Source organism: Nothobranchius furzeri, chromosome 5 (genome assembly GCF_043380555.1).
Source record: "Nothobranchius furzeri strain GRZ-AD chromosome 5, NfurGRZ-RIMD1, whole genome shotgun sequence".
Taxonomy (NCBI): domain Eukaryota; kingdom Metazoa; phylum Chordata; class Actinopteri; order Cyprinodontiformes; family Nothobranchiidae; genus Nothobranchius; species Nothobranchius furzeri.
Window position 1 is genome coordinate 51,732,914 of NC_091745.1, and position 24,677 is coordinate 51,757,590.

The 24,677-nt window shown below is 45.3% G+C and overlaps 1 protein-coding gene across 49 annotated transcripts in view; it reads right to left on the bottom strand.

Moving 5' to 3' along the window:
- rims2a (regulating synaptic membrane exocytosis 2a) overlaps positions 1–24,677 on the bottom strand; it is a 235,951-nt gene that overhangs the window by 114,356 nt on the left and 96,918 nt on the right. For all 49 annotated transcript variants that reach the window (XM_070550878.1, XM_070550871.1, XM_070550876.1 and 46 more), the window contains one exon: positions 13,792–14,741. In XM_070550878.1, the coding sequence (XP_070406979.1) occupies positions 13,792–14,741 (950 nt within the window). The remainder of the gene's footprint in view (positions 1–13,791; positions 14,742–24,677) is intronic.

Sequence of the window (24,677 nt, forward strand, 5' to 3'; positions counted from 1 at the left end):
AAGTCACTAACTCGCTTTGCAGATACCAAAGCCAGGAGTAGCACCACCTTAAGAGACAGGATCTTAAGGTCCAGGCCGTCCATAGGTTCAAATGGAGGCCCGGAGAGGGCCGACAGCACCAAGGACAGATCCCATGAGGGCACCAGGGGTCGGGACACAGGGAGAAGCCTGCGCGCGCCCCTCATGAAGCTACACACCAGGGGGTGTTGACCTGCCAATTTCCTCCCAAAACCCAAGTGTCGGGCGGAAATGGCTGCTAGGTACACTTTAATGGTGGAGAAAGCCTTCTTCCCATCCAACAAGTCTTGCAGGAAAGACAGAATGACGTTCACCGGGCATTGGAAGGGTGAGACCTCCCTGCCCTGACACCAGGCTTCAAACACCCTCCATTTACAGTCATATAGGGACCTAGTGGAGGGGGCCCTAGCATTCTGAATGGTTCGAATGACTGCCTGGGGCAGCTCTGCTGACACTAGCCCACACCCCTCAGGGGCCAGGCCCACAGGGCCAGCCGTTCTGGATGAGGGTGGAAGATCGAGCCTCCCGCTTGGGACACCAGGTCCCTGCGAAGCGGCAGTTTCCAAGGTTGGCCCTCCAGGAGCTGGAAAATGTCCGCCACCCAATGCATGGCTGGCCAGTATGGGGCCACCAGAATGAGAGTGTGGCGCTGGGTTCGTACCCTCAGCAAGGTGGGTGGTATCAGGGCCACTGGGGGAAAAGCGTAAAGCAGTCCCCGTGGCCAGTCGTGCGCCAGCGCGTCCACGCCGAGTGGAGCGTCTCGGTCGCGCAGGGAGAAGAACAGAGGACACTGAGCATTCTCCTTGGAGGCAAAAAGATCCACTACGGCTCTGCCGAACCGGATCCAAATCTGTTCCAACACTGCTGGATGCAGGCTCCAATCCCCGTACAGGGGTGTCCCTCTGGACAACAGATCCGCCCCCCGATTCAGAACACCCGGGACGTGGGTGGCTCTGATTGAGAGGAGATGCCTGCTGCACCATAGGATCAGTCTGCGTGCCAGCGTGTGTAACCGCACAGAGCGCAGCCCCCCCTGGCGGTTTATATAAGCCACAGTCGTGGTGTTGTCTGTTCTCACTAGGACATGATGGCCGGAGAGAAAAGGCAGGAAGCGCCTCAGGGCTAGAAAGACCGCGAGGAGTTCCAGATAATTTATGTGTGTCCCCCAGAGCTCTCTGCTCCACACACCCCTGACAGAGCGACCCTCCAGGAGCCCCCCCCCAACCTGACAGGCTCGCATCTGTCGTGACCACTTTCCTCACGAGAACCAACCCCAAAGGCACCCCCTGTGCCAAGAGGGAGGGGTGACGCCAACAGCGGAGCGCTGCAACGCACGCTGCAGAGACCGTCACCCTGCGCGCTCTGTGGCGCACTGGAGAAACCCAGAGAAGCCACCCAGCGTTGAAAATCTCTCATGTGTAGACGGCCGAGTGGTACCACTGAAATAGCCGACGCCATGAGACCCAAAAGCCTGAGGCATAACGCAAACCGCACCGAACTGTGTAGGCGGAAGCGCGCCAGGCAGAGCGAGAGCGCGTCCACGCGCGGTGTCGAGAGACAGGCCGTGAACGCCCCTGAGTCCAGATTCAGACCTAGAAAGGTTATTTTCTGGGAGGGGAGTAAAGCGCTTTTCTGCCAGTTTATTCTGAAACCCAGACCACACAAGTGATGGATCACAACCAGCATGTTTGACGCTGCCTCCTCTCTGGACCGTGCCAGCAGGAGCCAGTCGTCTAAATACGTGGCCAGCCGAATGCCCCTCCCTCTCAGAGGGGCGATCGCTGCCTCCGTACACCTGACAAACACCCTCGGGCTCAGCGAGAGGCCGAATGGGAGCACGGTGTATTCATAACACACTCCCTGAAAGGCAAACCTCAGAAATGTCCTGTGTGGAGGGTACACGGGAATATGAAAGTATGCGTCCCTCAGGTCGATTGAGGTGAACCAGTCGTTCTGGTGAATCAGACGCAAAAGGGATGAGAGCGTGAGCATTTTGAATCTGTACTTTCTGAGGCATCGGTTCAGGGCCCTCAGATCCAGGATCGGGCGAATCCCGGTCCCTCCCCGTTTCGGGACCAGGAAGTACCTGGAGTAGAAACCGCTCTGAGACCGATCGGGAGGCACAATGCATATCGCTCCCTTCTCCAGCAGGGAGGAGATTTCTCCCTGAAGGATGTGAGCTGACGTCCCCTGGGCGTGGGAGAACACTACGCCGGAGAATCGAGGAGGAACAGAAGCGAATTGGAGCCTGTAACCTCTCGAAATAGTTCTCAGCACCCAATGTGAAGCAGAAACCGCTGTCCATTCCTCCATGTGAGTGGAGAGCGGTGACACAGCCGTGACACACGGAGCAGCAGCTCCCTCCAGAGGTTGTGGGGCAGCGGTGCTCGTGGCAACCACTGCGCATGCGCGGGGGCTTTGTGGTTTGACGGCCCAGGCGTACGTGGATGACCCGTGGCTGGCGGATAAGTCCGCCAGGGGCCGCCCACGCCTGGAAATGCTCATGGGCAACATTTTTATTGATTTTTGCTGCGCCCTTGACTTTTGTCTGGATGCGGCAGCGAACTTTTTAATGCTCCTTGAGCGTGACATGTTTGTGAAAAACAATGTGAGTGCTTGTGACGTGTGTTTTGAGCCGGCACAGCCGGCTGCACGTCCTGGCCCCACCCTGAACCGCTCGGGGACTCTGCCGGAGGGGTTCCGTGAGGGGGGGGAGAAGGCACCATGGCAACATCGAACAGGAGGAGCTGGCGAACGGGGAACTGCCAGCTGCAGCGTCTGGAGGGAAAGAACTCCGTCAGGCTGCCCTCTTCTTCTTCCTCACCTGCTGACCGCCGGGTCGGCTTGGTTGCCGGATCTCTGAGGACAAACTGGTCGAGGCGCTGAACCCGAAGGAGCTGGTTGGACAGCTTGAGGCTTCGGGCGCTTTGGGATCCAGAACTGAGGCTGGGCTCGGACAGCCGCCTGAGGAAGGTTTGGCCGAGCCGGCAGCGCCGGTGAGGGCTTACGGGGAAGGCAGAGATGAAGGGCTTCATCCTCTTTCTTTTTGGCCTCACACCGTTGCTGCATTGATGCCAGGGCAGAGCCAAAAATGCCTTCAGGCACGATTGGCATGTCCAAAATGTCCATAGCCCATAGCTTTTCCCGTGGCCTGGACCGCGCAGCGCTGCACACGCAGGCAGATGTCGGTCAGTACAGTGATTTCCTCCCACACCTCCGGGTCCGGCTTCGTATTCATGTCCTCACAGAGCTCGGCTTGGTACGCCGAGAGCATGGAGGAGACATTCAAAGCTCGGGCGGAGATGGCGGCAGCCTTGTACGCCCTCTCGTTCAGCGCCGACTGGAAGCGGTCCGCCTTCGCGGGGAGAGCGGGAGGCCTGGAGGAAGTTGCCGAGAGCCGTGGGTGCAGGTGGGCTGCAACCAGCGGTTCCATCGGCGGCATGCGAAGCATGCCAGCCTTCTCCATCCCCTCGAAGTCCAGCGAGGAGGCTCCTTGGACAGGAGACCTGGAGCTGAAAGGGTGTTTGTCCCAGAAGGACCTCACTTCTTGGAGAAGCTCCGGGAAGGCGGGAAGGAGGGGCTTTGCCGCTCTTGTGGCCTGAGGCAGCTTCTTTCCCTCGTAGCGGGATCTGACAGCCTCAGTGACCATGGTGGACCAAGGGATGTTGAGCCTGGTCACAGCGCGTCGGCAGACTGACTGCATGTCCAGGTGGGCGGCCGGGGAAGCCGCTCCATCCCTGGGAGAGGACGGAAAGCTAGGCATGGAGGCCTGAGCGATGGGGAGAAAAACGTCGTCATCCTCGTCCTCCTCTGAAATGAGGAGTTCCGAGGTGCCCCCGTCGTCTCCGTAGTCCAACTCCAACACGTCCTCGACGGGGTGGCTCGGACCGGCCGGTTCGAGCTGTGAGCCCCAGCTGAGTTCGGCACACGGTTCCGGCTCCGGGAGGACATGTTCGCTGGCGTCCCCAGGCGGTGGCCCAGGGGCCGGCAGGCAAGGGTCCTTCCCCGACAGGCTAGCTTGGCGCGCTAGCCGCCGGCGAAGGCTCTTCAAGGTGAAGCAAGCACAGCTCTCACATGACCCGGGGACTTCCAATGCCAGCTGGGCGTGTTCCAGCCCGAGGCAGCTCGAGCAGACCTTGTGCGGGTCTGTGCTTGAGATTTTGTTCCCACAGGTACAGAGCTCCTGCGCCGTCGACTCCTCTGGTGGGAGGAGCGGCTTCCATGTAGGCTAACTGGTGTGTTAGCAGAGAACGAACAGATGCACTGGAGTGTGAAGCTGCTCGTTATGCCCCGAGCCTATGGTGAAGGCCAGGACAGAAGGACAGTAAGTTAACGTTCGGCGACGGAGAGAATATTAGCTGGCTCCGTCTGTGAACAGTTGAGCTAACTTACCTCAGAGATAAGCGACCACCGAAGCGAGAAGAGGTGATTGAATAGTGCGTGCGTGGGGACGCTTGCTACTTATAGTAGCAGGGGGACGCGTACGTCACGGTCACTGGCCAATCAGGATTGGCGTATTGAGATAAGTGCTTCTGAGGAATCCGCGGAGGGACGTATCCCATAGTGAGACATCGAAAAGAATGTTAAGAAAGAGAACAACTGGCCTTGATACAAATTGTGCATTTTTTTCGTTTTAGTTTCAACAAGCATTGTTGGCTTTGTCCAGTGACACCGCTGAGCATTCACAGGCAAACAAACCCCCCAAGCCACCTCCCCTCCCACACACACACACACACACACACGCATGCATGCACGTGCACACACACACACACACACACACACACACACACGCACGCACGTGCACACACACACACACACACACACACACACAACTCTCTCTCTCTTTAGCTTCTAGCATCCACAAACTCTCTCCTTCCCAGAATCTTCATTACCAATGGCACACCACAGTTGTGCATTGATCCAGCAAGGCACAGTGTGGTTTTTCAGAGTGCAGGAAACTCATCACAACTATAAATTATGAGCATCAGCAGCGTATGCCCAGCCCTGCCATTTCGCTCTGGCTCAGAGGCCCTGCAAACTGCTGATTCAGGGCGAAGGCAGAGCACAGGCAGTGGCGGAGTTCACCACCAGCAGGCTCTCCATCACTCTGACAGCTCGATAAAAACCTGTGTAAACTATTAATTGGATCATTAATTATTGATGCTGTTTTTACTACGATTCAAAGGGTGAGAGCAAAAAAGAGGACGGGGTGAAACAATGTGTACGCTTAAACACGGGTGCTGTGTTAGGAACATGATACACCTTTATGGTAAAATTACAATGAAAGCACAGCTTAAAACACAAACACATATATGTTATAAGTAAATGGAAATGCTGGACAAGAACCTTCTCCAGAGTGCTCAGGCTCAGCCAGAGCCCTGACTTAAACCCAACTGAACATCTCTGGAGAGACCTAAAACTGGCTGTCCACCAACGTTCACCATCCAACCTGGCAGAATGGCAGAGGATCCCCAAACCCGAGTGTAAGAAACTTGTTGCATCTTTACCAAGAAGACTCATGGCTGTATTAGCTCAAAAGGGTGCTTCTACTTAATACTGAGTAAAGGGTCTGAACATTTAGGACCATGTGATGTTTCAGTTTGTCTTTTTAATAAATCTGTATTTATTTCTAAAATTGTTTTTCTGTCAATATGAGGTGCTGTGTGCGCATTAACGAGGAAAAGATGAATTTTACTGATTTTAGCAAACGGCTGCAGTATAACAAAGAGTGAAAAGTTGATGAGAGTCTGAATACTTTCGATACTTAGAGGAAAAGCCAAAATAATGTCTTTTTAAGGTGCCAAATCTCTCTAAATCTTTCTTTGATTTTTCAAATTTGTGTATGTTTTTGAAATTCTGCAAGTTATAATTCATGCAGCAACCACTCAATGTCTCACTAACAATCTAACAGGTCTTCTTCAGAAGGGTCAAGGGGAACCGGTGTCTATCTCCAGCAGTTACTGGATGAGAGGCAGGTAACAGGACATGTCTCCAGTCCATTACAGGGACACACAAAGACAAGCAACCAATCACACCTAAAAAAATGTAGAATTTTCAAATACCACAACACGCATGTTAGTGATCTGTTGGAGGAAATCGGACTACCTGGAGAAACCCATTTCATCATTTATTTTAAGGGTATGGGACACAATCTTTTTGGTGTCAGAAAAAGGGTAGAATGCCTTCTCCAGGTCAGGGATGAGGTCCTGCCCCAAGTGGAGGTTTCAATATCTCAGGTTCTTGTTCACGAGTGAGGAAAAGATGGAGTATGAGACTGATAGGCGTATTAATGCTGCATCTGCAGTGATGCAAGCATCGTACCGATTTGTCGTGGTGAAGAGAAAGCTCTCAATTTACCGGTTGATCTACGTTCACACCCTCACCTATTGTCACGAGCTTCGGGTAGTCACCGAAAGAACGAGATTGCTGATACAAGCTGCTGAAATGAGTTTTCTCTACAGGGTCGCTGGGCTCTCCTTTAGAGATAGGGTGAGAAGCTCAGTCATCCGGGAGGAGTTGGGAGTAGACCTGCTGCTTCTCTACATCGAGAGGAGCCAGTTGAGGTGGCCCAGGCACCTAGTTAGGATGCCTCCATGGTGAGGTTTTCCGGGCACGTCCAACTGGGAGGAGACCTAAAGGAAGACCCAGGACACGCTGGAAGGACTATATCTCTCTCGACTGGCCAGGGAATGCCTTGGGATTCCCCTGGAAGAGCTGGCCCAAGTGGCTGGGGAGAGGAAAATCTGGGCCTCTCGATTTAGGCCGTTCCCCTCTGGATAAGCGGAAGAAAATGGATGGAATGGACGGATGGATGGGATACAATCTTAGCTGCCCCAGATTCTGTCCAGTACAACAATAATGCCCAGGGCTCTTATTTAAAAAACATTGCATATAATCCTTACTAAAACCATACTTAAGCTCAGCAAAAAATATGTACTCACACCAAGTTTGTGACCTATAAAACATGGAGTACGCACAGCTTCACGCAATCTTCGCTTTATAAATCACAAACTACTTTAATCTGAGTGCGCATGAAGCACAACAAGTGTTAATGCAGGTGCTCTCATGTCCAAAATATGCGTAAGCAAGGTCCTTAGTCAACTTAAAGTTGCACACATTTTTCCGCTAAGTTTTCTTTTATAAATCCAAAAGTTTGAGTGGAAAGTTGCTAACGCAGTTTTCCGACCTCATTTTGTGCGTAAGCAAGCTTTATAAACGAGACCCCAGACTGGTATCATTTTTTTCACAATAAAGATGCATTAAAGAATTAAAGTTGCAATGGTCTCCTAACTGGTCTTTCCTAAAAAAGCTGTGAAGCAACTGCAGCTTGTTCAGAATGCTGCTGCTAGAATCTTAACAAGAACTAAGAGAACAGAGCACGTCACTCCTGTTCTTAGATCTCTACACTGGTTACCAGTAAACTACAGATTAGATTTCACAGTACTCCTTCTAGTTTATAAACCACTCAATGGCATGGGACCAAAATACATGTCTGATCTCATTCTTGTATATACACAGCCAACAGGGCTCTGAGATCCCTTGAAAACAATCAGCTGGTAGAACCACGGGTCAGAACAAAACATGGTGGAGATGTATTTAGTTACTATGCTGCTCACATATGGACTCAGCTTCCCCATGACCTCAGATCTGCCCCAACCCTAGTGTTGTTTAAAACACAACTAGAACCCTAATGTACTCTTCAGCCTGAATTATTACTTATCATGCGTCATCTCCACTGTAATCTGTGCTGTAGCTTGGTCTTCTCCTTTAGCTCTAAACTGTAATTCCATTTGTGTGTGTTTTAATTTGTGTTTTTATGTTGTTTTCATATCATGTCCTGATAATTGTAAAGCACACTGAATCGCCTCTGTGTTTGAAATGTGCTCTATAAATAAAGCTGCCTTGCCTTGCCTTAAAAGGAGCCCGGTTGATGAGCTTCCCTTGAAGCCCTCAACTTACACACCCAGGAAGAGCCCGAAAAGAGATCCTGGTTCTACTTATATTACATTACTTAAATGGAATCTCCGAGGTTTCTTTGAGTGGAGAGGACGCAGGGTGATGATCCAGGCAGCTGCGTCCTGCACACGGCCTCAGCAACATTCTCAAACGTGTCGCCACCCCGAAATATATAATTAACACATGATTGTTTATGTCCGCTAATATTCTCTGGTCTTTTCTACTTTTATTTGTGTCCGATGCTCGTTGCTGCTGTGGAGCGGAGTGCATCACCTGTCTTGTGCTCCGGTGATTTCACCTCATTTGTGCGGCCGGGCGTAGCGCACACTTCGCTATTTTTGTGGTCAGTAGAACCCTTTGATCTGCTAAGTTGGAACATAACTCATGAGGTGAAAATATAGGAAGCCAGGCAGCAGCTTTTCTGTAGGATTGAGAGGAGGTGAGACAGGACCAAAAAATAGTCAAATAAAAAACTAGAAAACAAAACAAAGTGTTTGAACAGGAAAATGTAGGTAGATTCATCCTAATACACTTTTTTTTACTTTATAAAGCAATAATTTATAAGCATGTAATATTTATATATTTGATACAATTCAGATCGTCTTCAAAACTCAGTCCCACGGGGGCCAAGGCAAGGTTGAAGACATCCCCACCCCCCTTGTCTCACTGGGCTCCCCTCTGTTTAATTTGTACCCTGGATGCAGATCTGTGCATTATTCAGTACATTTTCACAAAAGAATTGCATGATTTTCTTTCCTTAACAGAATGGTCTCTTAGGGAGCATACAGAGTATTCTACACAATGTTTAAATAGAAAACAATATTTTGTTTGTTTAATTTATTATTTGAGTTATCAAACCTCCAATTTAGTGCCTTTAAATGTAATAATGCACCTACTTAAATGCAGTAATGTTTTTCCAAAGACTGCAGAGTTATGAGTTTTCACCAGCCCACAGAATTTATATAAATAACCCAGTTCTGCTCTTGAGCATCAACAGTCATGCTGATAAACATTTAGAGGGGCTTTAAGAGTTATGCTGTTGGCTAAAAAGCAGGAACCTGACCCGTTTTTAGAAACCAGGAAACAGAAAATAATCCTGAAACATTACAAACCCATGTTTCACTTATCTGCCCTAAATCATGACTTTTTCAGGAAGCACATGGATCAGAAACCTATTAATGTCACAATTTAAAAGTGGCCTCGTCACTCATAGTTCTAATCATTTACTTCCTGTATAAGCAGCAATGAGCGGCTGAGTGTTGCACGTTCCCGCAGCAGAAAAGCGCTGAGCAGAGCTGAGTGAAGTTGGCTTCTCACCCACCAGTGGTTAGTGCATCGACATTAATATATGGACAATGGGTTTCCATAAGCTCCAACATCACGTTTTTGAGGCCAAATGGGAGGTGGCCACCACCGCCATTTTGACCATGTCACAGGTTCCGTCAAGCCCAGACAATTCCATAAAAGGGAAGAAAGGAGGAGCTGAGGGTGGGGCTGTAAGGCTGGGATCAACTGACGACACCCGGTCGAACTAGCTACAAGCTAACCTGAAGCTAACCCAAAGCTAACGCGGAGGTGGGAGCTAAGCTAACGGAGGTAGCAACCTAGCTACAACCGGAGTTAACTGTGCACAATACCAGAGCTTCTGAGTCAGAGATACGCCGGGCTGACCGCTGGGTAAAACCGGGTGGAACACAGAGGTCTCCGAGACCTGTGGAAAGGTTTCCATCCCAGAGCTCCACATCAGCCCGTGCAGCACACAGAAGCCGCGATCAGACAGATGCGCCGAGCTGCTGGGAGAACCAGCTGTCAGCTCGCCGCAGCAAACAGAAGCCGCGATCAGACAGAGATGAGCCGAGCTGCGGGGAGAAGTGGCGTATTTTGGCGGTTCTGGCTTGCCATAAGAAGCAGCCATCATCCCCCCGCAGCACACAGAAGCCGCGATCAGACAGATGCGCCGAGCTGCTGGGAGAACCAGCCGTCAGCCCGCGCAGCTAACAGGAGCCGCGATCAGACAGAGATGGACCGGGCTGCGGGGAGAAACAGCCGGCATTCCGGGTGGAAAACATCGGTCTCCCGAGAGCTCCACAAGCCGATAGTCGGAACCCAGCTCCACCAACATATTATATTTCAACCCATTTTCCAAAGTGCAGCATTATGTTAAATGCACTGGGTTTAACCCTATTACATTTAAATTTGATGGTTAAACAGTACATGTTAAAATCTAAGCTCAGCTCGGCAGTGACCTAAAATACATAAATATAATTTTACTTGCCGAAAAAAATGAAGTGGAGACTCCTTGGACGCTCTATTAGTGCAATTAATGCCACAGCAAGTCACTTTGTCCAACAATTGCACAAATAATATCCAAAAAAGAATACACAAACACAGAGACTCAAAATCCCAGAGCAGTTTCCAGGCCAGACCGAGGCTCTACTGAGGCCTTTCCACGGAGCTAGCTCTGTGGTCACGTGGGTCTGATGCTCATTAATTATATAGAATTTTAGACACTTAAACAGAAGAGTGAGAAAAAAATTTCACCCCCCTCAGAGCTGTCATGAGCGTAAACTAGATCATTTAAACAAAAACATGTTTTGGTACCAGGCTGTAAACATGTTTATTTCTGCTGTGAAATTGGTATTTTTAACATGGGAGTCAATGAGGATTTGCTCGCTTCTGACACCAGCCCCCAGCGGATGAGGGTGGAACTGCAATTTTTGGTACTTCCGGGTTTGACTCAATTTTAGAGCTCCATTGTGGGGGCTTGGGTTAGTGCTACGCTTGGGCTAGATTACTGATGTGGGTGGGGGACTAACTTCGCTCAGACGCTGAAGCTGGTCTGTTGAGCAGCAGCTGGGTCACACACCACAACAGCGTTGTTACGTCCAGCTTTTGTGAGACAGATGGAAGTGTGCATTTTGAGAATAATTTTCGTCTAGTCTAGTCATATTTCGTAAACAAAATCTCTCACACGTCTCGCCATGTTTTAGTCACCAAAGAGCTATTTTTAGCTCATCAGCATCTAGGGGGCATCAGTGAAATCTATTTTGTCATCTTTAATGAAAACAACACTGAACAGTACTAACAGTTTCTCCACCATGCAGCCCTGTGGCAGTCACAGATGTTTTAATAAAAAGCACACCTTACCGGAAGAAAATTATTTCAGATGTTTAATCCTATAATCAGTTTGGTGTCAAACATTCTAAGAGAATGAGAAAACTGCATTTTTATCAGACATTAATGTGAGTCAACTAAAAAATCAGGTAAAATCTTTAAACTCTCCCTAAAGTGCTGTTGCAAAAGCCATCAAACACCACGATGAAACCTGATCTCATGAGAACCGTTTTTCTCTACAACACAGAAAAAGTTTAATACACAGTTTCAACCCCAGAAGCAGAAAATCAGCTGCACATCAGATTTCTGTCTTCATATTTGACATTTTGAGCTGTGGCTGCACCAATTTTGGGAGAAACCAAAAACCCTGATGCCCGATGCCTGAAGTGATACGGGAGAAACTGCATGTGGGAGGTTTGCTGCTGTTACTGTTTCCAGTCTATGAAGAATAGAAGGCAGAGGTAACCAACATAACTATCAGAGCATTTTGCACCATCTTATCTGGTTTGAGACTGTTGTTTCAGCAGAAAAACAACCTTAATAATCTTTAGATTCTCTAAGGGCTTTTAAAGCTGTGGATGAGCCTCCACAACCGCCTGGTTCTAACCCACCTGAGGTAAGTAATTACCTAGATGAGCCCTGTTTGTTTCCACTGATTTAGGTCAGCAATTTGTCTTCATTCTCCTACACAGGTTGATCTATGGAGGAGGTAGACACACAGAGATGGCAACAGCAGGAACTATAACCTGAAATCAGCCCATTTTTCTCCGCAGTTGCCTTTCAAGGTGAAGATTCCCACATAAATAATGTATTAGTGGCTTCTCTCCACATGAACAACAGTTAGACGGTTAGGCAGACTGGAGAAATTATTTTTACTTTAGAATTAATTAACACTTCTAGACAACCAGAAAACTGTTACCTCCTGTGCTACCTTTCTTCAGCATTTGGTATATTTAGGGATAACAACTCCTCCTCTTTGTTGTGCACTCTGCTGGAAACCCAGTACATAACTTTGTGTTTGGTGCTAATAAAGAACTCGATCTAGGTCTGTTTATCTGACCTTCTAAAACTCAGTTTTAGGGTAAGGTGTAGATTCAAACAGCTGAAATATTTTAGTACGGTTCCGGCAGTTTGAACTTCAACAGTTTGAAGCCTCTGCACGGAGCTCCACACAGTAAATTTAAAATAGTTACTTTGGGGGTGTTGGTCCAATTTAAGCAAGCTTACATCAATGCTAAGCAAAGGTTAGCAAGTTCCAAACAGAAGACAGCGTTGAAGACATAATAGTGCCAAGCTTTGAATTTATAATAAAACGTTTGTAAAAAAAGAAAAAGGTTACTGCTGAGACTGGGAGCTGGACCTGTGTAAAACAGCATGTCAGACCAGCTCTGAACCACTGGACTATCAAGTCTGTTTACGTGCATCTTTGTAAATAAGACACATGGTTTTTAAGGCGTCGTTTTGTCTCCATTGCAGAAATAATTTGTAAGAATATCAACAAAATAACCAAGTTTCTGAACCGAGACCACCAGCTTCAGGGGGAGGAGAAATGCCTGATAACGCAGGAAAAATCTTTACATCAGCCAAATTGAAGCTGTGGCAGGAAAATGCATGAATGCAATCATGAGGGTTTGGGGGTATTTCTCATGAGGATATAACACAATCACATCGTAAAAAAATCCAAATTTTGAATTTTCCGTGATATGGCCCCCTTCAAATTTGAAAACGTTAACTTTTATCTGTTGTGCTTGGGTGAAATTATGAGTAAACTGTTGGAAAATCTATAAAATTATTAAAAGTTAATTAAACATTATAGTCATGTTTAAAAAAATTAAACTATTTTAAAAAACTTTGGCTTGGAAAGTGAGAGAAATATGGATTATTATTATTTTTAAAGCATGTTTTCTGCAGGGACCCATTTGAGTCCCAAAGAATTTCATTTAAGCTCAATTCATTTTTACCCAGGAGAGTTAGCAATACATTTCAAAAGATACCAAAGATTTTTAGGGAGTCTTTTAGCCATGTCAAGATTGTTCTTCTGTATTAGTGTAGACGCTCCAAACTTCTAGTAACATGCTGAGAGGATATCAAGGGACAGGAAAAAATCGTTAAATAAAAAAAAAAGGATCTTTTTTATTCACAATAGTGCAAATAGAGCCTAAAAGGGCAAAATATGTAATTTGAATTAAAAAAAATAATAAATAAATGAGCAATATAAATTTTAGCTTAAAATAAATTAACCAATTTTCCTTTTAACCCTCCCATATTGTTAATAGGGCCAGATGGACCCCAGGTGCTTTTTATTTATTTATTTTTTTTAGGAGAGCACCACTTCACCCTTGCCAAGTGATAAACTATCAGCCATGTTTAAGCACCCCCTGTCCTGGAGGAGTCACCTGATAGGACAGTGGAAGGGTTAAATGTAGTTAACTGAAAATAAAGAGTTACGTATATACATGTGAATATACAGAGGCAAAACAAACACACAGGACATGGAAACAACAGACTGGGGATTTGAAAGTTAAAGAGCATACGAGTAAAAAAACAACAACAGTGTTAAGAAAACTGATACAAGAAAACAACAACAATCAAAATACCACTGAGATCAAACTTGAAGTGAGTAAATCATGAAGTGACTTCCTGTTAAAACACCAGAACAATCTGTATTAGCACTACTAAACTGCATCAGGGGGTGGTTCCTACCTTTCTCACTGACTGATTCACTCTCGATCTCCACATCCTCACAGCTTGTGTATTCAGGCGTAGTGGCCAGCTCTTCCTCTGAGCTGCTTAGAGACACCTGCCTCATCTTCCCTCCCTTTTTGGTTTTGTGGGGCTTGGGGGGTGGGGGTCGCACCGACTCTGACTGGTCTGAGCTAAGTGAGTCATTCCGTAACATACTCTCCATCTTTTCTCTTTTTGTCTTACGGACAGCCGAGCTTGGGTCCAGGTGGTGTTGCTGCCTCCTCATGGTGTCCCCAGCAACACCAAGGTCTCCTCTTCTTAGGTCTCCTGACCGATTACCAAGCACGGGGCTACGATGTGGAGTTGGAGGACTGTGGTTGGAGGTTCTATGGCTTCCAAGACCAGGACCCATGGGCCCCGGGGAGGACCGGTCTACAGAGTAAGAGCGCTGTCCCATCATAGGCGGCCGGCGCTCAGTGAGATGCTGACGGGACAGTCTAATTGGATCTGGGTCATCCTGTTCTGTGTAGGCCAGTGAGACATCGCTGTGGCGACGCTCGTGTCTCAGCCGGCCCACCTCAGCATGCATCCTCATCTGCTCCTCATAGGGCTGAGGCTTGACCGGGTAGCGAGCCAAGTTTGGATCACTGCGGTATCGGGTCTGGAACTCCTCCTGGCGCTGACGCTGGAGGTCAAACTCACTAGGCGGTCCATCTAGCTCTTGATCAAGGGGGTATTCCTGGGAGTGCCAGCGACTTGGTCCCCGATGGTCCCGGTAGCCCGTCCTCATTGAATCCACATCTGGGAATATGTGTGGGCCCCGCGGAGCCCGCCGAGGGTCCCCATCCCCATAGTCAGAAGGTGATCTGGGCATGCTGCCGTCTGAAGGGGCATACTGTGGGTGATCGCCCCCCTCCCTTTGGTCGTATTTTTGGTTTGGATCCCTGGATGCTGATGGACTTCTCTTCCTGTGAATAAACAGAAAACAAAAGACAATTGTTTGTTCCTGTTTTGAACTGACGCCTCCTAAACAATAAATGCTCCGGGTTTTTAATAACTTTTTATTGACAACTGTTTCTGGAGACTTTGTTACTTTGGTATTGTTGGACCTGTCGGCTGCATTCAATACTGTTGATCATGCTCTCCTGATTTCTAGGATGGAACACTTTGTAGGTGTTCATGAGGTTGCACTGCATTGGTTTGTGTTGTACCTGGCTGACAGAACTTTCAGTGTCTCATTGGGGAATTTTACTTCTTCTAATGCTTCATTCTCTTGTGGAGTTCCCCAGGGCTCCATGTTAGACCCATTGTTGTTTTCTCTGTATTTGCTACCTCTTGGTTTGATTTTTAAGAAACATGAGTGTCATTTTCACTGCTATGCAGATAATACCCAGGTATATGTGCCTTTTAAGAGGGGCCACAATCATGCTTTGCGGTCTCTTTTAGATTGTCTCATTGAGGTTAGGCAATGGCTGTTCTCTAACTTACTATACTTACTATAGTAATGCAGGCATTTCCTTATAAGTAAGGTAAACAGCGTTATGACAAAAGAAGTAATTCATTCGATCACTTGATACAGAAAAAAACTAACTTACGTTAGTAACGCAGTTGTTTTAAACACTGTTATTCCCGTCACTGATAATATGTACATGGTATGTAAAAGTTTGGCAACTAAAGGAATAAAAACCAATACAAATATTTTCTGTTATTACATTTTATGCCAATATCGCCCGATAATATCGGTCAGCCGATATTATTGGATATGCCCACTTTTAAGTTGAATTACTGAATTAAATTAACCTTTGCACCATAATCACATATTTCATGTTTCACCTGTTAACTGATTTTGTGTCAAAAAGGTCACACAAACCTGGAAAGCCAATAAACACGAGTCAGAGAGGAAAGCAGGACCAGTGTAGCTAAAAGAAGCACCATTCTGTCTACACATTGTCACCTTGAAGTGACAATGTGTAGTTTTTAACATTAATCTCTGGAAATATCCATCGAAATGTTGTTGTCATTGTCGTCTTCCTCCGCTTATCCGGGTCCGGGTCGCGGGGGCAGCATCCCAACTAGGGTGCTCCAGACTGTCCCGGCCTTCTCCACCATCTCCTCCGGCAGGACCCCAAGGCGTTCCCGGACCAGATTGGAGAAGTAACCTCTCCAATGTGTACTGGGTTGACCCGGGGGCCTCCTGTCGGCAGGACATGCCCGAAACACCTCCCCGGGGAGGCGTCCAGGAGGTATCCTCACCAAATGCCCAAACCACCTCAACTGGCTCCTTTCGATCCGGAGGAGCAGCGGTTCTTCTCCGAGTCCCTCCCAAATATCCGAGCTCCTCACCCTATCTCTAAGGCTGAGCCCGGCCACCCTACGGAGGAAACTCATTTCGGCCGCTTGTATCCGTGCTCTCGTTCTTTCGAACATTACCCATAGCTCATGACCATTGGTGAGGATTGGGACATAGATTGACCGGTAAATTGAGAGCCTGGCTTTCTGGCTCAGCTCCCTCTTCACCACGACAGATCGGCTCAGAGTCCGCATCACTGCAGATGCTGAACCAATCCGCATGTCGATCTCCTGATCCCTGCTACCCTCACTCATGAACAAGACCCCGAGATACTTAAACTCCTCCACTTGAGGTAGGACCTCTCCTCCGACCCGGAGGTGGCAAGCCACCCTTTTCCGGTCGAGAACCATGGTCTCAGATTTGGAGGTGCTGATCCTCATCCCAGCCGCTTCACACTCGGCCGCGAACCTAACCAAAAAGAGATGAAGGTCAGAGCTGGATGAAGCTAGGAGGACCACATCATCCGCAAAAAGCAGAGACGAGACTTTCTTGCCACCAAACTCGACACACTCCACACCACGGCTGCGCCTAGAAATTCTGTCCATAAAGGTAATGAACAGAACCGGTGACAAAGGGCAGCCCTGGTAGAGTCCAACCCTCACCGGGAACAGGTCAGACTTACTACCGGCTATGGGGACCAAACTCACGCTCCTCTGGTAAAGGGACTGAATGGCCCTTAACAGAAAGCCACCCACCCCATACTCCTGAAGCGTCCCCCACAGGGTGCCCCTGGGGACACGGTCATAAGCCTTCTCCAAATCCACAAAACACATGTGGATTGGTTGGGCAAACTCCCATGCCCCCTCCATCACCCTTGCAATGGTATAGAGCTGGTCCACAGTTCCACGGCCAAGACGAAAACCACATTGCTCCTCCTCAATCTGAGATTCAACTATCGATCGGACCTTCCTCTCCAGTACATTGGAGTAGACCTATCCAGGGAGACTGAGGAGTGTGCTCCCCTTATAGTTGGAACACAACCTCAGTTTACCCTTCTTAAAGATGGGGACCACCACCCCGGTCTGCCACTCCACAGGAACTGCCCCCGATAACCACGCAATGTTGCAGAGACGAACCGGATACATGGGCTCATCCAACTGTGGACCCACCACCCGCAGGAGGAACATGAAGGGTCCGGTGTAATGTGGATTGGGTGGCAGACCAAGGCAGGAGCCTTGGCGGTCCGATCCCCAGACAAGAAAACTGGTTTTTGGGACATGGAACATCACCTCGCTGGCGGGGAAGGAGCAGGAGCTTGTGGCAGAGGTTGAGCGGTACCGGCTGGATATAATCGGACTCACCTCGACACATAGCATTGGCTCTGGAACCCAAGTCCTTGAGAGGGGTTGGACACTCTCCTTTGCTGGAGTTGCTCCGGGTGAGAGGCAGAGGGCTGGGGTTGGCTTTTTGTTAGCCCCACGACACTCTGCCTGTGTGTTGGGGTTTACCCCGGGGGATGAGAGGGTAGCTTCCCTACACCTTCAGGTCTGGTAACGGGTCCTGACTGTTGTTTGTGCTTATGGGCCAAATATCAGTTCAGAGTACCCACCCTTTTTGGAGTCCCTGGGACGAGTGCTAGATAGAGCTGCTGACGTCAACTGGGGCTATAGTCGGGCAGTGGAAGGAATACTTTGAGGAGCTCCTCAATCCCACCGATGCGCATTACGAGGAGGAACCAGAGCCGGGGGATCTGGGGATGGACTGTCCAATGTTTGAAATGTTGTTGTAAATGAATTAGAAGATGCCCAGTTGTTGAAAAAATTGCCAATTTTATTACAGATAACCAAAAAAATATGTTCTAAAATACATGGGAGAGAGTCCAAGTCTCTGGGTGACACCATATTGGATGCCATATTTCCTTCTACTGAAGCCAGTGAGGACAAAATGCATTTGCTTAATTGCAACAAACTGTTACTAAACATTCATCATTGATAAACATTGTTTTACACATTTACCTCTTCACTCGTTGCCAGTGATGACAGGGAGTCTGATGTGTTTGTTATTTTGCTGGCGGTTGCACTCCCCAGGATTTTTTACCCTAATGACCATCCGTTGGTAAGGTCTTACTTGAACACAAAAGTAATGCTTGCTTGCAATCATTTTAGTAAGTACTGCCCCCTGTCGCCAGACCAAATACACATTGTCACTTTAAGTGCAGATGACTCAAAACATTCCATAATGAGGATTACTTTAACACGTTCCACATCCCAGAACAGCTTTGTTTTGGATCCAGGAAGGTAAAATTAAACTGTATTAAGACAGGCCATGTCAATGTTTAACTCTTTAAAGACAATAAACAAATAAACAGAATCATTTCGCAGACTGAGACTCAGTAATGTTGAGAATTAACAACTGATTCAAGGATTCACTGATAAATGCTGATAAAAATGATCAGATATGATGATATGGAAGAAAATGTATTTGTTCATCTACATATTTACGTTCCTCTTGTGAAAATATTAAATGATGGTCAAAACTAAATTAAAAACAATTAATCCATCAATTACTTAACCTTTTGTTTGAAATATTGTCTAAAAGTAGCCTGGCCTGCCAGACTCCTCCTCTGTTTAATTCTGCACAGAGAAAGAGTCTGGTAACTCACAGGCAAAGAGGCACATGAGGGGCGGGACTAGGCAGCTCAAAAATAACCAATCAGAAAAAAGACGAAAATGCCGACTGTACCACGCAACGCTGTAGTTTTTTTAGCTGTAGTGAAAAAAAGGCAATGGCGCAAACATCTTTTATTTTTTTAGAAGAAGGGCTTTTATCGCTTCCACTTGTGGTTTTAAAGACATTCAAGTCATTTAGACCAGAGGAAAGAGCCGCAGCGAACTCCGCCGCTGTCTTCATTGTTTATGAGAAACTGAGCATCGCTGTGTGAGACGTCCGTGATGCTGTAGTTTTCAGCTGTGGTCAAAAATGGCATCTGGCGATAGCGCAAACATCTTTCTTTAGAAGAAAGGCTTTTAGCGCTTCTACTTGTTGTTTTAAAGGCATTCAAGTCATTTAGAACAAAGGAAAGAGCCGCAGTGAACTCCACTTCAGTCGCCATGTTTATGACGAACTCGGCGTTATGGTGTGCGACGTACGCTACTCAGCGCTGATTGGCTCGGTTAGAATTCTCACGGGGTGGGGTTATTTGAATAGGAGAGTTCCCAGACTCTTTCTCTGAGAAGAATTAAACAGAGGAGGAGTCTGGCAGGCCAGGCTAGTCTAAAAGTGCTTCCTCCTATAAATAAATAAATAAAAAACATTTGAAGTGTTGGAAATAAGTTGAAAGTTTTTTTTTCTAATCTTAAATTTAGCGGCTTCATTTTGTTAATAAATGTCTATAATTTTATCATTGTTTGGTTGTCAGAAATGGAAATAAAGCCTGGAGGAGGCTAACTGTGCAATAATGCATTTTTCCTTTTGTTCAGAATTAATTATTCATAAAACACTTTTCTCCTGGATTTCTCCCCTTTTTTCCTCCAAAGTTATAATGACAGTTTCATATGGAAAAAGGCTCTCTGAAGCATCTCTTTAATTTTGCACATGACAACTTTCCATAAATTCCAAAGGGCTTTTTTAATCACTGCTGCCAGGCACAGTCACCAGTCAGGGACCTTGTGTGATTGGCTGATTTACAGAGGAGGACGGAGGAGGTTTGGTTCTGCTGCAACACGGAGCGTTTGGCCTTATCTGAACATAACTAATAAGCAATATCTGAGAAGCTAAACGCTGCAGAGAGACACATCTGCGTTGATGTTTTATGAGAAAAACTAATGAATGAACTGAAGGTAAGTGCAGTGGCAGGCTGAGGAAGAGAAGACAGAATGATGAATGAGTGCTGCATCCACAATGAAGAACTACTGTACATTTAAAATATGTTGCTGTTTGAGAGGAGAAGCTTAGAAAGTGTGGGAAAAAAGAGCATTTTTCAAAAATATTTCACTACACAAAAACTACCTGAGTTTTCTTTGTTCATTGTTTTTTAGATTATAATTCTAAACAATATTAAAAGCAAAGAATCTGATAAATAAAAGACAAATACTTGTATTGAACTTAACCTTTTTCATTTTAAATTTTTATTGATCTGCCTTCATTCAAAGCATCACATTAGTGCAAATTTTACCATTACTTTAATTTTAGATCATAAGTTCACACATATTTTACATTTATATTTAGGTAAGGGAAAATAGAATCAAATAGTCATTTGAATGTAAATCCCTTTACCGTTTCAAATAACAGTTAAATAAGTTATTTTAGCAAATTATTTCTATTGAGTAAATAAGCTGTAAACAAAGCACAATGAATATAAAAATGTTAAATAAGCGTTTTTATCTATTCTTCAAAATATTTAGGAGTGTTGCAGATAATTAAAGAAGATCACAGACAAGACCGGTAATGCAATTTATTCATTTAATGATGCAACCTGCCGGTTTCAGGCAAATGATTGATTAGAAACAGAATCCATCAGGGCATCAGTTTGTGTTTCCTTTAATGTGGCTGCAGCAGTTCAGACTTTTGTTGAGCTGGAAGTAAGTTTGCTGCAGATAATCAATGAAACGTTGAGAAATTACATTGTTACAGTTTCATGATCTCAGAATCATGCAAGAAAGTCACACCACTGGTGCACTTATATGTAATAGCGTTTGTTAAACGTCAGGTGGCTTCATAGTCAGTATATGTATTCACCTATAGAAATAATTAAGTATAAACTATGACAATTTAGAGAGAAAAAAAGAGAAAATTCCTGCACTGTTCTGGTAACTCCAAAGGTAACACATTTTAGGTTTTTCCAAGACCAAGATGGATAGAAAAATGTTGCATTTAAAAAAATTGGCGAGGGACTTAAAACTGGAATGATGGAGGGATGCTGACATAGAGGTTATCTATTTCAGTGAAATGAACTGTTATCTGATTTCTTATCAAGTTTCAAAAGAACGTGAGTATAAATAAAAAGTACATGTCCAGTTTTATCTCCTACACTCATCAGCTGCATCAAAAATAAAAAGTAGCACCAAACTGCTTTGGTGATCGATTCTTCCAAGTTGAGAGTAAAACACTTCAGTAGTCACAGCATCAAAGAAAAACAGCAAACACAGCTAGTCTGTAATGGATGTGCATTATAAAAAACACACCTTCATAAAGGAGAAATGTTCTGAATAGTGCTGACTTGAGTCTCTGGTACCTAACTAACTTATACAAGGTCTTTCTTTCTTCTTCACATCAAAACAAATGCAGGGCTTCATTCACAGAGTCAGGGGGAATGCTGAAGCAGAAATGTGAGGACGCGAGAGTTTAGCTTGGTTTTAGAGTGGGGGCGTGTGATATGACTGAACGATTTCAGCAGCAACTTCTTTAGAAATGCATCACTGCCATAACGGACCTTAATGCTTAGAACTAATGTCCTTTCAGAGTCTTCAAATGCAGCAAAAACATTCCCACTCTAGATAACTCATCAAGTGCTACTACCCTGATGTCTTGTATATCCTTCCCGTGAAACAAAGACATGCTTACGACAGCCAGCAAGCCAAGAACACCTGTCTACTCCATCAGCATCTACATTCTGATAGTAATAATGATGTCTTTGGGCAACCAGCCATCAGAGCTCTTGCTGCCACAGTAGTAGCTTCAACAGGTGGCTATAGTGGTCTCTGTAGCTCAGATTGATTTTGTTGAATTTCACTGGGCTGAAACTGCTGGTGACTAGTTATAAACACAAAAATATCACACACGTGACTGTCTTCACACGCTCTCATGCCACACAAGCAAGCAACCCCCACACTCATGGAGGGATCTAGCGAAACCCCACACACACTCACACACACACACACACATTAATGGGGAAAGGGGCTAGAAGACTATTCTCAGCGTTCATGTGAAACTCAGAAAGATAGACCATTAGGGATGCACCAAACTTTCAGCCACCGAAAAGTTTAAGCTGTTTATAACCAAAATGTGCATTTTTGGTTTTCGGCCAAAAGACCTAAATCACAGAAACAATACGGCCAAAAGAAGCCATCACTGAAACCCATTTTCAGTTAATCTCGCTCTTGTGGCTACTTGCTCTTTGCTTCATAAAGATAGAACATTTGTAAAGGAAAGTTTTTCCCGTTTTAGTAACACTGTTTTATTATGATTGTTGTTTTAATTCAGGACTAGTTTGTTTTGAGCGTAATGAAAAAGTAGTGAAGCGGCTCTCACGTGATCGTTTTAGACAAATGCAGCGCACGTATTTAGTAAACAGAATCCAACATGGCGGTCTACTCTATAATGGTCACGTCTTCCTCAGTGCTCAGTGGTCATGATGCACCTGGATGTAAACATCTGCCCCTTTAGCCAGGGGTGCCGTAAAGCGGTGAAAGATTAGGAAGATTCTAAGGGCCCACCGCTGTCAGGGGCCCAAAAAAGTTTCAAAGTTGAATAAAAAAAATTTTTTTAAATCACAAGTACTTTACTGTGCAGTATTTTTTCTCATTTAAGACATTAAACAAACAGTCTTTTAGTCTTTATGAAATGTATATTTATTCTGAGGTCCCTACTTTATTTTGACTGATTAATTTGAACATCCCCCCCCCCCCCCAACGGCATAAAATGGTACAGTCCACGGGATCAAAGAACAATAGGCCTGTCAATTTAATTTATAATAGGGAAGGGGGGGCAAGGTCAGGAGGTCAAAGAACAATAGACCTGTCAAAATGTTTGACGAAAGGTGGTACCTTATATCTTCTTATATACATACATATGTATATATATATATATACATACACACACATATATATATATATGTATATATATATATATATATACATACACACACATATATATATATAATTTTTTTTGTTTATTGTATTAACTTTATTTTGGTTAAAGAGCAAGTCACCCCCTAACAGAGTCTTACTTTACTCACATTTCCTGTTTGAATAATGCAACAAATGCTGTTGCCTAGCAGACAGAGAGGGGAAAGCCGCTAACAAATACACACACAGGCTCACAACAACATCGTGACATCATAATGTACGAGCTAATGTCATAGTGTACGTCTTGGCCAATAGAGATGGCAGATTTAAATTCAAATGCAGTGCAGAATTTTTCCATGACAATGGCAGAAAACTGACAGTTTTAGGCAGAAATTTTGAATTTTAACTAAGATGCACTAAAGTGCAAAATTATTGTCTACATGTGTTTACATCATACACATTTAGTTTATCAGCAAACAAATGTTGATTTGATGGTGACTTGCTCTTTAACAATTATGTCTTGAATAAATAAAATCAATTTTGGTCTGAGTCGACTTTAATATGATTTATTATCACTGGTTTTTGCTGGGCAGGGGCAGCAATTTTCTTGGGGGCACCATCGTGCACAACATCCACCAAAGTAACAATCACATCAGATTCCCTTTCATTGCTGGCGATGAGAAAAGTGGTAAAACAACAACGTTTATGAATGGCAAAAACTTTTGTAACTATTTGTTTCAAATCTGTAAATGCATTTCGTCCTCACGGGCTCCCGTAGAAGGAAACATGGCATCTAATATGCCATCTCCCAGAGACTTAACGCACTCCCCTGTATTTTTGACCCGATTTTAATGGTTAAATTTTACAAAAACAACTTGGCAACATTTAATTCATTTTCAACAACATTTGAAAGGATGTTTCCAGAGATTAATGTAAAAAATAAACAGTGTCACTTTAAATCATTTTTATCTATTTTTCAATCTTTTATTTATTGATTGATTATTTGTTCCTTGTGAAGCACCTTGTGATTTTTATATTGATTAATTAGATTACACATTACTGAAATAAACCAACCTATGTTATTTTAAATGCCATTATTCCAATCACTGCTCACGATGCCCGATAAGGGATAGAAGGATCTCAGCTGCAACTAAAGCGATGCGGAAAATACACAATCAGATCATTTTTCTAACATTAGGACTGTGTAGTACTGTCTAATAAGAAAGCATGTGGGTGTTGGTATGACTGCTTGCTGAATGGATCACACACCCTTGCATACCTTCAGCATTTAACAGGTAATTCTAGATATAATCATGTTTTTCCAGAACGCTGTTGCCATCAAAAGCAGCATAATGGATCAAATCCACGGCTTATCAAAATGATGGGATTACGCTATGGTCCCGTAAGATTAAAAAGTGTGACCCAAAAAGATTATTACTGACCTGACATGCTTGCCATGATAAAACTCTTACATATTTTTTCCACAACAAACAAAAAACAATTGGTGAAAATCCCTGATAAGCAGGTGTGTGATGAGGGGGTTGTCAGTGTGGTGAGTGGAAGCTGTCCCAGTCTGCCTGCAGAGATGGGTCCCTGCTCTGTCCTGCTGATCAGAAACATTCACACACTCAGCCTGAGCCCAAGGCAGACACCCAATGGTGCTTGCATAATGTTTATGTGCATGATGACTGAATGAACATTTTGCAGGAGTTCCATGCACGACGATGTTTCCTTTATGTTTAAAACTTACGTGAAGGTTACGTGGCCTGAAAAGGAAATATGACGTTGTGTTTCAATGAGTCCTACAAATTTAAATGGAGGTTATGAAT